We start from the raw sequence: 18,059 nt of genomic DNA, 5'->3' as shown, positions 1-18,059 counted from the left end.
ACTTCTATCAATTTTCAGTTTATTCTTTAAGAGTGTTTAGGAATGGACTCGTCTTTCTTCTAATGTTATGCAGATTGATTCACTACTTCAATGACTTTGATTCAAAAGTGAGAACTCGATCTTATCCTTTCTTATATATATATAGTAGTATGTGGTTTTTATTGAAGGTTGAATTATGGATATGGGAAAGAAGTACATCTTCAAGTGCAAGAACTTGTAAACAAATGTATTTTTAGTCAAATACAACAATAAGGCTGTTTAGACTAAAGTATCGAAACAAAAGTCTCCAAAATCAATTGTTGTAATATTATATCTTGGTAATATTGATTCTATACCCCAGATTTGTGAGTTTAAGTAGTAATATATATAAGAGACAATCTTCAAATTTTGCATCATTTGGCTCTATGTTCATTTGTCTTATGATGTCAATTACTTCTCCAAACATATTACGAAGTCGATCTTTATTGATGATCTATAAAATGAGTAGCATGTGTTTTCTGCCAGAAGATAATTTCTCTATTTTACATTTGCATTCTCTTCCTTATCTGAAGTTACTTGATAAATAATTGCATATAGTTGCTAAACTGATTTTTAAAAGAACTTAGAAAACGAGACTTTAAACATACTCGGTGCATTTTATGTTAATATTCTAGACAACAATTATTGTTCCTTTGTTGGTTAAAGGGAGGACTCACATTCGACATTTGCTATTAATTGACGTGTAAAAATTCAGTATAGCGTAATAATGTATTTAAGAATTTGAAATTGTTAGTGCAAATTACTTTTTTTTTTTTTGTTTGATGACAAGGGAAACCCGCAGTCCCTATCCTTTGGGTGCGCACAGGGTAAAACCCCCCATCCTATGCAATAGCTCGCAAACCACATAGAAAAGGTAACCCGCACTAGGCAAACCCGGTGTGACGAGCTCGACCCAAATCCCTTGCTTTCGCTGGCAAGAGACTTCGAACTTGAGACCTCCAACTTGGAAGTTCCAAGCCCAAACCATTGGGCCACCCCGAAGGTCAGTTAGTGCAAATTACTTTCAAGATAGCTAACAGATAAAGGTAGTTAGCCATCGATTACACGAGTTGAAAAGTGATTATTCATGACATTTGTCCTTAGAAAAGGTGCTCTACACTGAAATAATTGAACCAGGTCACCCAAAAATTTGGAAGAAAGCAATAATTAGTTGTGTCGAATAAAAATCAAATTCATTCCTAAATTTTGGAAGAAAGCAGCAATTAAATAGTGTCAACCTTTATAACAATGTTTTTCTATGAAGCACACCGACTCTTGAATTGTAGTCCCCTTGATGAGAAAGACAATTTTTTCTTTTTTCTTTTTGTCAAAATAGTATTTAAAAGTATGCAGTGTATTGTGGTCAATATAACCATCGTAATGATCATCTCATCTCAGCTAATGACTCTCATTAACATGACTTTTAATAATATTGCATTGTGAACTCAAATCTTGGAACAACCTTTGTGCAAATGATGAAGTTCTTAGGACAATGTACTCAGAGCAATTGGACTCGTCCAACATTTTAAACTTATTTAGGTTGTGATGTACTTAGCATCACCCTGACACATGTGTTGAATAGTTGTTTCATGTAATTTTATTAAAAGTAGTTCAATTATCTTATTTGAATTTAAGATCTGATAGTTAGATTAATCATTTTTTGGCACTGATAATGTTATTTTGTTTTAGCTAATGTAAAAATGTTTATATTACTTGTGAAGGCATTTTGCCCTGTAAACTTAAGTATTTATTTGGTATACTTTTGTATAAATATAGCTAATGATGTTTATAGTTGAGTATTTTCAAGCATTTACCACTTAAAAAAATTAGAATGTTGACCGCCTATGCTCCTCTAGTAATACAATACATGTACAAGATTTTCTTTTGTGTGATCTTGACTAATTAGCTATGATTTTTTATGATGCTAATGCAAGTGGGAAAATACGAAGGAAAGGCATGTCACGTGATGCTGGATCAAATTTTTATAAAGTGTAGGTAAGAATATTTTTGTTTACATATTATAATCTTACTACAAAATGAATAATGGTTAAATAATTCATAGAAATTTATAAATGGCAGTACTAAAATGAAAATATTAATAATCATAAGTAACATTATTAGCGTTTGTTTATGACAATATATAGAGATTAATTTTTTATAAAATGTAGCAAATTACATTGTATTCACGTATATATAATATTTAATCCTAGCTGAAAATGAAATCACACAAATATAATATCTAATCTTTAATTGAATGTGTATACATGTATTTTCATAGTAGAAGTTGAATATATATGAAAACATCAATTATATTTGTGACCAACTGAATTCAGTATATGTATTTTCAAGTTGTATGTATAGGCCAACTATATATATAAAGTATATGTGAAGTGCACAGGGAGACCAATTGTGTGTATGTCGGGAGTTTATTGTTGTCTCTATTGAGAAAAGATTTTCAGATATACATATACATGTATCTTGTATGTCTGTTATTAATATACATAATATTTTATTATATTTTCTAAAATTTTCGACCATTTTGAAATTTTTTTACAAAAAATACCTACTCTCTCCTATTCTCGAATACATCACTTACGCGATGTATCGGTTAGATGTACTGGGACTTAGAGTGATGTATTCGAAACCGAGCCACGATGTATCAGAACGTTGAGTGGTGTATCTGAAATTGGGACGCAATGTATCAAAACATTTTGGAATGTATTCAAATTCCACCAAATCTAAGAAATTTTTGTAATTTAGAAAACAATAAGAATATGATGTAATCCATCTCTTAACGGTATGAGATTTGGATAATGAGTTCTCTAGTAAAATTGGCTATTTGTGCACTTGGGCCGAACATGCCATAGTTAAAAGCCCAATAAAAGAATATGGGTCTAGTTTTGACAGCCCATTAAGACTAGGGTTTTCCTTTAACATAAAACCCTATCTTATTTGTCCTTCACTTTTTCGGACTGAAGACGCCTCCCAAATATTCAGACGCAAAGCAGCCGGGGCAGAAATGGTGACCTACAAAGTTAGTATCACTAACAAATTTTAACAATTTTTCTTGATTTTCTCGTGTATTTGTTGCAATAATAACTGGAATTTGTGTTGTTGTTGTTGTAGTTCCATCAATACCAGGTTGTAGGGAGAGCTCTACCGTCAGAAAACGATGAGCACCCAAAGATTTACCGTATGAAACTCTGGGCTACAAATGAGGTCCGTGCCAAGTCCAAGTTCTGGTAATTTTTCTCACCCTCTGTGTGTGTTTTTTGTCGTATGATCATCTCATTACTAGCTCCCACCCCTTCCAATTGGTATTAATTCCTAACTAGTATAGTGTCATATGAATCAAACATACTCTATGTGTTGGGGGAATGATTGGCGGTGGCATATACAGATTTTCACTTAGTGGCTCGGAAAATAAATTAGTGCATTGTGATCAGGTTTAATTTTGAACGTATATATGTACTTGTGTTTATAGTTGAGGATTCAAAATTTATATATGTACATGAAAAATATCTTATAGATGGTGTATTTTTTTGGGGTGAACACCCTCCCGACCCATAGATCTGTCTCTGATGATTGTGGTGTTTGATTTGGCTGGAAAAGGTACTTCTTGAGGAAGCTAAAGAAGGTGAAGAAGAGCAATGGTCAGATGCTAGCTATTAATGAGGTATGATCAAATGCATTTCTTAATTTTCTCTTTGATAAAATGTGTCATTGGGATGTATTAATAGCAAGATTTGTAATGTTGTTACTTATTTGATTTGTATAGTCCCTAGTTATTATTGTTGGAGTTCATGGTTAATTTGTACTTTTACTTGATTAATGTGTCTATGGTTAAGTTCTTTTGCTGGTTATCTAAAGTAAATGTTTCTGTTAATCTGTTATGATGCGTGAATAGTAGTTTCCTAGTAATCTGGTATGTCGGTGTCACCTAAGTGAAATCTTCCATTTGTTTGCCTATCGAAGCTTGTATAGACTTGTCGATGTTAGTCTTTGCATGTGATCAATGGTGCTATCTTCTAGATTTTATTTAACTTGTCTGGGTGATATCATTTTCAATTCCCATGTCATTCCTAGTGGTGGTGGTGCACTAAATTTATGTTATTCCCCTTTGCTCTTTGAAATGAGGTCTGTTATAGTGTGATAGAGGTTGGGGGTAAATCATAAAAAATAAAAAGATGTGCATAGGTTTGGATGAAAAATGCAAAGAGAAAGACTATAACAACAACATACCTAATAAAATCCCACAAGTGAGGTCTTGGAAGAAAAAAAACACGATGCTACTTTTTAACAAGTAATACCTATTTTCTTGGATAGAATTTCTTTAAATAAATTGCATGTCTGTAATTTGGGCAGACTTTCATAATGGTTTAAATATCACGGTACTACTGCAGAATGTAGCCTTTGACTCAGTAGTTCCAGGTTTTGGAGGTAGCCATAATCTATGTATTATTAAAAGTTACTCCCTCCATTTCAATTTCTTTGACCTGTTTTTGATTTGACATGGAGTTTAAAAAAGAAAAGTAGACTTGAATTTTGTGGTCTAAAATTTAAGATATGTCAAATGTACTAAAACTAACCGTGGGGTCTTAAACATGTCATGTAGAAAGTTGAAATTAAAGAGTTGCTAAAAAAAGGAAAGTTACATTATTTTTTAACAGACTAAAAACGGAAAGTAGTACAAACAAATTGAAACGGAGGGAGTACTATTTCCTTTCTCATATATGATTATGCATCTTTTCTCATGGTGTATTTTTGTGGTTATACTTCATCCATTGACATAGATGCTGAACATTGTTATTGAAATTTTGTGTTCCTTTTCGTAGATTTTTGAGAAGTACCCAACAAAAATCAAGAACTATGGTATTTGGCTGCGTTACCAAAGTAGGACCGGGTATCATAACATGTACAAGGAGTACCGTGACACCACATTGAATGGTGGTGTAGAACAGATGTACACTGAAATGGCTTCTCGCCACAGGGTCCGCCATCACTGCATCCAGATCATCAAGACAGCCACTATTCCAGCTAAGCTCTGCAAGCGGGAGAGCACAAAGCAGTTCCATGACTCCAAAATCAAGTTCCCGTTGGTGTTCAAGAAAGTCAGGCCACCTACCAGGAAACTCAAGACAACCTACAAGGCCACCAAACCTAACTTGTTTATGTAGAACGTGTTTTGATCTTCTAGTGAATTGAGTTGCTCTTTCAAGTTACTTCAATTTTGGTGCTCTGAACTAGTGGATTTCAACATTCACTGGCTAGGGGAGGAAAAAGACACTTTTGTTGTGATCAATGGATTTATCTTTTGCGCTCTTTATAGAACTAGATATCAGACTATTATGTTCAATTTTGAGTTTGGTGCTTTGTTTCCTATGACAGTTGCAATCTTAGTTATATTTCTCGATTTTTGGTTTACCTAATATTCTTTTATAGGGATGCCTAGTATGCAATTTTCTCATTAAGTAATTCTATCATTCCAAGTGGTGGTGCGTGAAGTGGATTATTATTTGAACTATTTTAAAACATTTGTGCTTTGTACTATACTAGTGTACTTGGGCCGCGTGAAGTGAAGAAAGTTAAAATAAAGTTACATACTAATATCAATAAGTACTTTAATAAAATGATTTTTTTATTAATCACATAATTACCCATATATAGAAATGACACTTTATGAGGACGAACACTGCATTGATTAATTGTACCGTTAAAGTAGAGTTGAGTACTAGGAAATTAACATTATATGTAGTCTTGCGTGGTTCTTTTGTGTGTCCCCACGTGTCCTAATATAATTCTCCTTATTTAGAAGTGACACTTTGATGAGGATGAACACTGCACTAATTAGTTGTACAAAGAGTAATTTAATTTGTACTGTATAAGTGGGGTCCATGTTATTATTACTTGAGTCTTTATGATTTCCAAAGCAAACCATGTGTACCCCTATTCTCTTCATCTTCTTTCCAATGACAAAATTTTGATTTCACATTGCACTGCTGACTACTGCATTTTAGGTTTTCCAAATTCCTTCTCTGCTTCGCTTATTTCTTCAGTCTTTTCATGTATTTTCTCTCTTCCCAATTTTTTTGTGTGCTTGTAGTGTGGCTCTTTAAGGCGTAGAAAATATCGGCAAGTGAAACCTTGAAATGAATTATTTGAAGCCAAGGAAGTTGAGAAGATCAACAACCCTTTGTTCATTTACTATGAAGCTCTATCATTTATTCATCTGTTCATCGGTAAGCATTTCAATTTGAGTTTTGTTTTCATGATTTCCTAAAATATTTTTATTGTTATCTTGCGTTTCCTATCTAGAGCTTTAAGATAAAACACTCTGCAAAATGAAAGGTCTCATCTAAAATTTCCAGTGAAACTTGAGGTGTCTTAGGTAAGAATTGCCTCTTGCCTGAAATGACCCAAAAGGTTCTTAAAAATGTGCTTCGGAAGTTACCGGAAACTTGTTTAGCTCTATAAAAAAAAAATCCGTTTCGTTTTTCGAAAATACGACTTCATATTCTTGTTTAGGGGGTCAAATTGAGTGAGAAATGGGTCTAACCCAAATTTTAGAGCAACCGTATCAAAATCCGAAATTTCCAAGTGAAGCCTTTTTCGAGGGTCTACTTTGGAGGGTCATATCTCCTAGCACACAAATAATTGGGTGGCCCATAACATATCCATGGAAAGCCCTTTGAGTTAGCTACCTAACGCACTTCGTTTCACCTCATTCGGAGTTCGGACGAAGAAGTTATGCCCATTTTCGTAAAATCTGTCCGGCAGGAAATGCAATTTCCAGTGAGCGTTTTTACTGTTCACCCGCCTCATTTTTTTTTCTAAGTGTTGGACCATTTTTCCAAAGGGCATATGTTATTTCCTATATACCATTAGTTCAATTCCCATCTCTAAAACATTTCCCAAAACACCTCTCCCATACTTAGACACATTTTCTCTCAAGTTCTCTCAAGAACCCTAATCCAAAACCTTCCTCAAGATTGAAGAGACTCTTGCTCCAAGTTCCAAGCTTCCATTGAAGACACTCTCAAGACCTTCATAAGAACTCAAGGTATGTGGTGTTGAACTCATGGGTCCTTCCACCCATAGTGCCTAGACTCTATTCTACTCACTAATTCATGGTTTAAGTTAAGATTCATAAATTAGTCTTGTTCTTTGTAATAATTTCCTGCACATTGAATTTTAAACATGAAAAGTGATTGTTTTGAGCATGTTGTGACTCTAGAACTTGAATCTAAATTTGGAATGGATGTGGAGATTTTCATGTGGTATTGTGGGTGTTAAAAGGTGTTGTTGTAGGTTGTTCACTGGTTTGGCTGCATAATTACTACCCTATTTTCCATGCTCTTTGATTCCATTACATGCCTTCAAGGTGTTTGACAAAATGTCCAACTATGGAGAATTGATGAATCGATGCTTTAAAGCTTGAGTTATGAGATGTATGGCAATCCAGAGATGTGTTGATGACAAACTAAGCTTGTGTATATGTTCATTCCATACGTGAGATTGCATTAGAGCCTAATGGGAATTTCCTATATAAAGTGTTGCATGACCATGCCCGGTCCGGGGGAAAAGAACCCAACAACCATGTGAGAGGTTTATATCTCACCACCTAGGATGCTTGGGGTGTGACCAACATCAACCATGTGAGAGGTTTATATCTCACCACCTAGGATGCTTGGGGTGTGACCAACATCAACCATGTGAGAGGTTTATATCTCACCACCTAGGATGCTTGGGGTGTGACCAACATCAACCATGTGAGGGGTTTATACCTTGCCACCAGGGTGTCCGGGTGTGAACGGCATCCCCCATCCTAAGTTGGGGTTATAGATTGGTTGGATCATGCATACACATATGATATCTACTATTAGTATAGATTTACTTAAACATGTTTTGACTTCACTTTGATCATGCATCCTCATATTGTTATTCATAATGCCTATGAAACTATTTCTTGTATTTCGATTGTGTCCTTGTCTATTGTTGTGTTGCACCCCGCATACTTAGTACATTCCAAGTACTAACGCATATTTTGCCTACATGATGTCACCATGTAGGGACCGGAGCTACTCTTGATCCTTCTCTCCATTCACGTGGCTAGTACGGTGCTTATCCGAGTTTGTTGGTGAGTCCTCAATGATTCGAGGGCTATGTTATGTTTCCTACTCCTATGTTTTGAGACTTTAGCTTGCAATTGTATTTTGACTATGAGGGGAGCCGGTAGTATGTCATGGCCCCCGTCCTATCTATGTATGTAGAGTGTGCGTTGGACAAGTGTTTTGTAAATGAGCTTGACTCTTGTTCCCTGATGTCTTTTTGAAATGGTTTGCCCTTAGTCCCTATTTCCCGTTAATTAATGTTGATTGTACTTCCGCGACCAATGAAGTGTGATGACAAGTTTGAGAGGCTTGTTTGGGGTTTCTTCGGGTTCCTCATTCGCCATGTCACGTCTAGGCCCTAGGCTTGGGTCGTCACATTGCCTTCATCCTTTCTTCTCATTTTAGTCATTGATGGGTCAACTTTTGTCGATTTTTTCATTTGATGGGTTTGAATTGTTTTTCAATTTTTTCATTTGATGGATTTCAATTTTTTTTCAAGTTATGGTTATGTTTCATGCATAGAATTTAAACTTGATTGGATGTTGTTGTTGCTGTTGTTTTCTTCTTCTCTTCTCCATCATCCCCTATTTACAACTTTGTATTTCAATTCTTTTTGTATTTTTTTGTTATTGAAATGTAGTGTTTCTTCCGCTTTGTTTTGGATGTGGGTGTCTTATAATTTGTTGATTTTTCATGTAGGCCTTTGCATGTACTTGGAGAAGACAGGAAAGGAAAGAAATTGAACGGATGAGCGGCTGGGAACATCGAGCTCTCTCTATTCTCTTTCTCAACTTCATGTATGTAATTTTCCTTTGCTTTGGATAAATCGAACACCAATATCTGAACTTGAATCCCCGATTTAGGTTACTTTTGAAATGGTTTCAGCATGATCTACCTTTATATAAACCCATATTCTGACATAGGACCTTTGATCTTAGAAAATACATTTCTATACCTTTGTTTGCTGAATACGGAGAAATACCCAAAAATGACTAGTCACATGTGAGACCGTCAACAAAGCAACAAAACGATAAAGAAATGGAAACAATAATGGTCAAATTGTATTATCACTTACTTTTCTCTCAAATTTTTGGATCATATTTGGAGAAATCATATCAATTCAGCATAACCAATCAACTTTCATGCGACAACTCTCTGTCAATTCAGTGCTCTACAAGTGATAATGGTCAAATGGGTGAATTTGCTGATCTTCACAACCAACTGTACACGAATGTTGGAAACAAATGGAATTTTGTATTTCAAAATAGGGAAGTCATATTTGTTGCTTTAGAAAATTTGTCGCTTTTGTTTATTTGTTTCTGGAGTGAAGTATGGAAACCTTATCTAAACTATGTGAGCTTCTTACCTGATCAGTTCACGTAGGAGAAGTGAATTATCGATGGTTGAATGATGTTTTGATAAATAGTTGGTGGTATAGTTCAAATATGAAACTCAAATACAGGGACACTTTAGGAGTTTTTTTTTCATCAACTCTTCGTTTCTCATTTCTTACACAATGATTTTTGGTTATTCCCTATTAATGAAATAGATAAAGTGCATGAACCTGGAGGAATTTTATAATAAAGGTGAATGGTACCTAAACAACTTTACAAGACCATATGAAAATAGAGTTTGGATAACATATAAGAAGATGTGGATTCTTTTTAACTAATGTATGTTTTGTTTCAGGTGATGGAAGAAAAATAGCATTTGAGGCATGGAACAACAACTAAAGAGGTCACATACTTCTGTTTTGTAGCACCTCAACATATAATTGATATTGTATAAAATTACTTTTTACCAAATAAAGAAACCTTCCTTTAATACATTGTTTAATTCGTTTCTTATCCCATTTCAGTTGGTTTTCTCTGTTTGATAAGAAGTCCAATTTAACTGTTTTTTTAAGCCTTTCTTAATTCATATATTGCCACATATAATTGTAAGTTCAATATCTTACTTTCAACTATCTAATGCTACTTGATGTTATGATTGTATCTGCGAGTAGATTTTTGGAGTTCATTTAAATATAATTTAGTAGCTTATGATACTTCATTTTGACAATAGTATTGATCATATCCCGCAGATTCACAAAAGACATTATGAACAACAATGGATTGTCTGAATATTAAAATAAAGATATTTTTAAGATGTTAATTAAGCGCTTTTAACTTCTTTGCTGATTAATTATAGAAAGAAAGGGGCAATGTATTAAGAATGTATACGATGCTACTTCAATCAAGTTAGTTTTACCTTTTCGGATGATTACCTTTATATTTAGATGTAATATGTGAAATATGGCTGTAGGGATTTTATATACGTTCTCTTTTTATGTTTACACACTAATATTTCAAGCCATTTCTTTAGGCGTTCACTCTAACTACTCCAATGTCATGAAAGATGAAGAGTTACCAAATCCTTGGTAGATCGCCTTGACTTTGCATTAATATATACTTTGGTCTGCTAAGTTTCAAGATTTTATGGATTTGACTCCTTTGTGATTCAAAGACGTTTGGTATACTTACCAATTAGAACTTTTCTTTTGGATCCTTGCTCACTTTAAGAATTGTACTGTTGAGTAAGGTAAGTGACCAAGAAAAACAGTTATGTTCTAGAAACAGAACAACAAGAAGTTCAAATCATGAAAAAAGATTGATTTCAGATTCTTCAATTTTCAAGCCTACAGTTACAATTTCACACATTTTTCAAGCTTTTAAAATTTGTAGGGAACCATAGTGTTCTATTTTGGATGGTTTTATATTAGTATTTAGTAGTTATTCTTGGAGAGAAGTTATAGTTTTAGAGTAATCTAAATTTCTTCTGTTATTTTTCTATTATCTGAATTGGAACTTCTGATATAGTAGTGGTAGACTGGTAGACAATACCAAACGCCATAGTTTTATCATATTCATAATAATAACAATCCTGGAATTAAGAGAATGATAATACAATAGGAGACTAATGATGTTTGGAAATAATTAGGTNTGGTAGACAATACCAAACACCATAGTTTTATCATATTCATAATAATAACAATCTTGGAATTAAGAGAATGATAATACAATAGGAGACTAATGATGTTTGGAAATAATTAGGTCACATTCATTCCCTTAATGAGGTATTATGTGTATTTTTGACACATAATATCCTATGAAGAAGTTTCCACATTTTATGTGATTATGCATGTAGGATATGCTTTGCTTAAAAATTTGTTGTTCAAATTTTTATTTATTGAATTGAAAATCTTAGGTTATGAATAGTAAACTTAAATGAAAGGATAAAAACAAAGCTAGCTATATCATGTTTTATAATTATTAATCTTAGAGGTAAGGATAATGTCAAAGCGAGTCAGATCATGTACTCCCCTCTGTATCATCATCTTTAATTTACTTGAACTTATAAGGTTCCTTATCATTTTATTAGATATAGAAGCTACAATGTCTAAGTGAAGTAATTTAGATACCATCTTTGTTGAGCTTTGTAAAACAAATAGCATACTAAAATACATGATCTTTAGGAGGACAAGAAAAAAAAACCTATCCATAATATTTTAAGATTGCTTCCTGTTCACTACAAAAGGAACCCCAGTTACCAACAAAAAAATTGGTTGGCAAATTGATCAAATTGAGTTACCAACCAAATGCCAGCTTATATTAATCTGTTGCTAAAAGGCTCGTCGGTAAATATTACCAACCAATTTTAATTTGTTGGTAAACTTACCAACCAAAAATCAGTTGGTAAACACTCAAAGATGTTGTTACAAAATTTTGAAACACGGCCCTGAAATTTCCGTTGGTAAATTCACCAACTAATTTTTGATTAGTATATCGTCGACTAAATCCGGATTCACGCCGGGAAGTCCCACATTGGGGAGTAAAGCGCTCCCTAACAAAGCCGACTCCGTACCCAAGGGAAATCGAACCTGAGACCTTTTGGTTAAGAATGATGCAGTAATTACCACTCCACCACAACCCTTGTTGGTAATAAATTTTAAATACGTTAGTATGATTATTTGTTTTTCTAATAAATTTAATAATTGATTGTTAGTTTGTTGGTAATATATCATTCAAGGCGACTCCGTACCCAAGGGGAATCGAACCTGAGACCTCTTGGTTAAGGATGTAAGAGTACTTACCACTCCACCACAACCCTTGTTGGTAATAAATTTTAAATACGTTAGTACAATTATTTGTTTTTCTAATAAATTTACTAATTAATTGTTAGTTTGTTGATAATATATCATTCAAGTTCAATGTTAGGTTAGTAATTGATTGACAATATGTTCAAAATATTATTAACTGAATGATTATCCAATAGTAAAATATTTATTAATTTATTGCATTTAAAAATCTAAGAGCACGAATATAAATCCAAAAATACTAATATCAATTTTATAAATCATATTTGAATGAAACAATGCAAAATCTATGATAACAAGTTAAATTAATCTCAATATGACACGTATCATTACATCAAAAATTTTAATTTGAGCACGTTTACCAAAAATATTGAACAAATCTAAATTTTGGCCAAAATTTAAAAGTTAAAACGCCTAACAGCACAAACTGAAAATGGAAGCCTCAAAACCTGAACCAACCATCCTATTAGATATAAAAATGACCTTCCAAAGCTAATCGCGCTGACGAAATTCTCATCAGAGCACGTTTACAAAAAATGTAAAGAAAAATCAAATTTTGACCAAAAGTTAAAAGTTAAAACGCCTAACGGTACAAACTGAATATGAAACCACAAAATCCAAATCAACCATCCTATAAGACGAAAAATGACCTTCCAGAGCTAACCGCGCTGACGAAATTCAAATTTGAACATGTTTCCCAAAAAAATTGACCTAGTTCAAATTTTAGCCAAAAGTTAAAAGTTAAAACGCTTAATGACACAAACTGAAAATAAAAGTCTCAAAACACGAACCAACCATCCTATGAGACCAAAACTGAACTTATATGGCTAACCGCGGTGACAAAATTTCAATTCGAGCACGATTACCAAAAATATTGACTAAAGTGAAATTTTGGTCAAAAGTTAAAAGTTAAAATACCTAACAGCACAAGCTAAAAAATGGAAGCCTCAAAACCCGAACCCTCTATCTTATTACATAAAAAATGACCTTCCGCATCTAACTGCACTGACGAAATTCTCATCTGAGCACGTTTATCAAATATATTGACTGAAGTTAAATTTTGGCCAAAATTTACAAGTTAAAACACCTAACGGCACATACTAAAAATGAAAGCCTCAAAACCCGAACCAAGCATCCTATTAGATAAAAAATGACCTTTGGAGTAAATTACGCTGACGGAATTCTCATCTGAGCACGTTCACAAAAATATTGACCAAAGTCAAATTTTGGCCAAAACATAAGATTTAAAACACCTAACGACACAAACAAAAAACGGAAGCCTCAAAACTTGAACCAACCTTCTTGTTAGATCAAAAATGACCTTTCGAAGCTAATGACACTGACAGAGTTCTAATCTGAGCACGTTTACCAAAAATATCGACCAAAGTCAAGTTTTGGCTAAAATTTAAAAGTTAAAACGCCTAATGACACAAACTAAATATGAAAGCATCAACACTAGACGCTGATTTACCAAAAAGTTTAACTTCAATTGATAAATTTACCAACTATTCAAATATAAGTTAGTAATTAATAATTTACCAATAAATTTTATCACAGGTGGTAATAGTTACTATTCAACTAAACATTCATATGTAATATTACCAACTAATAATTAATATGTTGGTAAATTTTACCAATGGATTAATGATCGGTTGATATATTACCAACTATTTTAATGATGTTAGTAATTTACTAACTACAATCTTTATTCGTCGGCAAAATTTTCAACTAATTGGATATTGGTTGGCAAGTTTACCAACAAATTACATTTCGTTACTAATTTACCAACACATTTATATTTGGTTGGTAAATTTATCAACACAATCTTGCCATTGGTAAATGTTTGGTTAGCAATTCATTGGTAATATGTTAATAAATTATATAAACATTTTTTTGTCATATTTACCAACCGATATATACTTCATTGGTAATATTACCAACAAAAGGTGTGCGTTAGTAATATTTCAGTTGGTAATTCATTGATAAAATATTGCTAAATTTGGCGCCATTTTTCCCGCCATATTTACCAACTAAAATACTTAGTTAGTAAGATTTTGGTTGGTAATCTGTGAGAATTTCGTTGTTAAGTTTTAAAATATAATCCAGTTAGAAATATGTTGGTAATTTATCTTGAATAGAGATTGTGGCTCACTTCTATCCCAATTTTGTCAAATCAGGGGTTGAGCAAATGTGTACTTTAAAATCCGTTTGTAGTTTAGATAAAAACATGCCTAACAAGTCAAGTATATAAAGATGAAATTGACTCTTAAAAGGATTACTTTAACTATTTTATGTCTAAATCTTCTGTTTGCGCAAATTGTGAAGTTGATAGACTTTAACAGAAACTTGTGTTATTTCTGGTGTGTTTTTTCAATAATTTTCAGGAACAACATATAGTAATGTCTGGGTTCGGAAAAGTAGATATGTACAAAGAGTTGAAGAGTTGATGATCTTTGTGGTACATTGGATAGTTCAGAAGTTGTGACACCAATAGAATATGAATGATTAACTATAAATGCAGAATGTTGCTAAAAACTTTGAACATTCTCCCTTTCTTTCTTACTTATTGATTATTTTGTTTGGGTGCAAGTTTTTTGAGTTGTGTCAACATTTTATGAGTCCTATTTGGTGGACTTTATGTGTCTGTTTACTCATCCCTTCACTAATACATCCTCACAACTTGAATAAATTATTTTCTTGTAATTATTGGGTTATTTTGAATAATTTTCAGCATACTTTATTATTTACGAACAACAAACTTGCTATGTTGGGCCCGTGCTTAGCATGGGCCATGCTTCTCTAGTTTCATAGAAGAGAAGCTATGAAAAATATTTAGGTTAAATATGAAATTCACTAAGAAATCAATATATGTGAACTTCGGAAAGTTAAATATTAAAAATAAATTTCATAGAGAAAAAGAGAAGGTAATATTAGAACTACTGAAATGTAAACTTGAGATGTGATCATTTGTTTCTTTTTTATTTGGGATCTTTTTTAGTATAATTTTATTTATATATATATATATATATGTAAACTTAAAATCTAATCGTTCTTTTCTGCTTCTTTGTAATATTTTTAATTATATTCTTAGTATAATTTTTTGATAATGTGTAAACTCAGATTGCCATTAATAGTTATTATTCATGACTACAACGTTAGCCAACATTATTTTTAATCATTATCTACAATTACTATTACTTGTCGTCGTCATCACCCAATCATCACATATTTTAATTATTTTTATTGTACAATATTAGATTAATTTAATATTTGATTAATAACCTTTTAATAATTAAATTTTAAATAAAAAAAAGTTTACATATTTAAATGATGAAAAATAACAATCTTAATTAGTTAGTTTCCATATCTTAATATATTATTATTATTATATTTAAGTTGAGATATCCAATTATTTTTGGGACAACTTATATTGGGAAAACAAAAGAATGTAAAATTTAAAAATAAACATAAAAGAGAACAAAAGAGAGAATTAACTACGCAAAAAAGATTTAAAAAAATGACACATACGAATTCCTATTTCTTTTAATTTTGCTTGGCTTAAACACAAAAATATTAAAAAGTATATTTCACATTTTAAATAAACATTACATTCAATATAATAAATCCCTAAGAATAAAGAGTCACAGTAATTAAGAGGATTAACAATGTGGCTTTGGACTTGTTTGTAATATAATAGGTGTAATATTTGTACATTATTACACTAATAAAGAACATTAATTATAGAAAATGAAAAGACAATCAAATTAGAGTAAATAGAAAGCAAGGAAACCAACTGTATCTTAAAAATTATAAATTAATCGCAATTTTGAAATAACTTAAGAACTCCTGGAAAACAACAAATATGAAAAATATAAAGACCGCAACTTGACTTATTAATAAACAACTTGAAATCTCCTAGTAAACAACAAAAATGAAAAATTTAAAGATTGCAATTTTACACATAAATAAATAATTTATTTTTAATAAAACCAACTGTATTTTCAAAATATAAATTAACTTTAAATTCTCATATTCTATTATTTTTTGTTAATAAAAATTGCTCCACCGGACTATGGAAGTATAAGTACGTATTTCTTTAAGTAGCATATCGATATCCATTGACTCATTTCCTGTTTCTTTGTTTTAAAATATTATACCCCACAAACACAATAAACTAATATTATCAACAAAAAAGTGAAAGATGAATTTACCCAAACAATAATTGTTTTGAAGAGTGTTATCATTATAATATAATCAAATTATCTAAGAATTACATAGAGGTCTAAAGAGAATAAATTAAATATTTTTTTTTAAAAAAAACCTCGGGATTTATATCTTCACGAACACAAACAAATAATATTAAATTTATGATTTCAACAAAGAAAGAGTTGTAATTATATTAGACATATCAAATTATTTTACCTTATAAAATAAAATTATGCAAGAATGTCTTAACCATTTTCACTATAGATATATCTCCTATAATCTGCAAAATATGATTAAATAAGTTAAAAAATTATCTAGCAAAAGAAGAAAAAGATAAAGAATAAGGAGAAAATTGCATTTAATCATAAGTCCTCCTACACATATAATCAGTTTTGACAAAACATATACAATTCAAAAGGAAATAATAGAATAGAAACATTGCTTCTTAAGCACCTAAAAAACGAAAAGAATAATCAATATATATAGCTCAAAATCCATTAATCTCCATCTCTGGATGATTTCATTTCATCCTATATACAAGAGTCATGAAAAATTATTACAAATAGATTATTAGTCCTAAAATGAATCTCCAGTTTTATGGTTATAAAGAGAATCATAAAGATAACAAAACAAAATAATTTATCTAGAAGAAACAAAAATATGCTTTGACATATTAGCCTTACTTGCTAATTAAAAGTAATATATGAAATCATATTTGAAAAAGATAATGCACAATTTTAGTGTGATTTTATAGTGTTAATATAACCTTCTACATTAAATAATTAGAGGTTATGAATATGAAAGACTTGAGAGGTTATGAATATGAAAGGTTTGAGAGTTATGAATATTATTAATACTAATTTAAGAATAGAATTTATATAATTGAAGAGGTATAAGTTAAGAAGATGATTTTGCAAGAAAAAAAATAATTGAAAGAAATAAGAAAAAATGTCAAGAAAAGAAGAAAAATAAAATAAAATGAATGGAGAGCCATAGAGAGGTGCCACATCACCTTCTCTATTTTCCTCCTTTATATATATATATATATAAATTGGTTAGCAATCCTAAGGTGTTTTCTCATTTGTCAACGGTCATGAATGATGAATTATAGAAAAGCTTTGTATTGATTAAGTTCACGAGTTGGAGATAAGTGGACTTGACGGACCTAGATTGCTGGATCCCATTATTGAGTTTCAATCAAGAAGTGTCGAAACTTCAATTCAAAAAATCAATAACCTCTTTAGGGAAAAAATGGAAGACCAGTAATAATTACTCCCGTTCTAGCATTTGGACTTGTCTGTACTGTTCTATGTTTATATCCTCATAGAAAACATTCCCCTTTTTACCTTTTTAGGTGAAAAATTACCGTTAAAATTATTTCTTTTGAGATGTCATCCTTGATACTTGTGGAGAGATTAGGTTATCTGCAAAATGCATGGTTAAATCTCTTTTATCAAATTAGGCCTTCTGGAGAACATATCTATATACTACTAGGGAAGTTGAAAATTGAATTGAAAAAAAAATTGCTATTGGTTTATTGGTAATGGATTTAGCAGTTTTGGTAATGGTATTGATTTTATTTTATATAT

The 18,059-nt window shown here is 31.7% G+C and overlaps 1 protein-coding gene across 1 annotated transcript; it reads left to right on the top strand.

Annotated features, from left to right (window-relative positions):
- Nucleotides 1-2,930: 2,930 nt before the first annotated feature.
- LOC125841676 (60S ribosomal protein L18a-like) lies at nucleotides 2,931-5,442 on the top strand. Its single transcript, XM_049520843.1, has 4 exons — nucleotides 2,931-3,052; nucleotides 3,145-3,260; nucleotides 3,631-3,694; nucleotides 4,854-5,442. Exons 1-4 carry the CDS (start codon nucleotides 3,038-3,040, stop codon nucleotides 5,193-5,195), a joined length of 537 nt encoding a protein of 178 aa, XP_049376800.1. The 5' UTR covers nucleotides 2,931-3,037; the 3' UTR covers nucleotides 5,196-5,442.
- Nucleotides 5,443-18,059: the final 12,617 nt, after the last annotated feature.

Source organism: Solanum stenotomum, chromosome 10 (genome assembly GCF_019186545.1).
Source record: "Solanum stenotomum isolate F172 chromosome 10, ASM1918654v1, whole genome shotgun sequence".
Classification (NCBI taxonomy): Eukaryota; Viridiplantae; Streptophyta; class Magnoliopsida; order Solanales; family Solanaceae; genus Solanum; species Solanum stenotomum.
The sequence above is the reverse complement of the archived record's forward strand: the minus strand, read 5'-3'. Positions and strand labels throughout refer to the sequence as shown.

Bases quoted from the DNA above. Each gene is read 5' to 3' on its own strand.
- LOC125841676 (XM_049520843.1), top strand. The intron at 3,261-3,630 runs GTAATTTTTCTC...TGGCTGGAAAAG, and splicing joins CGTGCCAAGTCCAAGTTCTG to GTACTTCTTGAGGAAGCTAA. The intron at 3,695-4,853 runs GTATGATCAAAT...TCCTTTTCGTAG, and splicing joins AGATGCTAGCTATTAATGAG to ATTTTTGAGAAGTACCCAAC.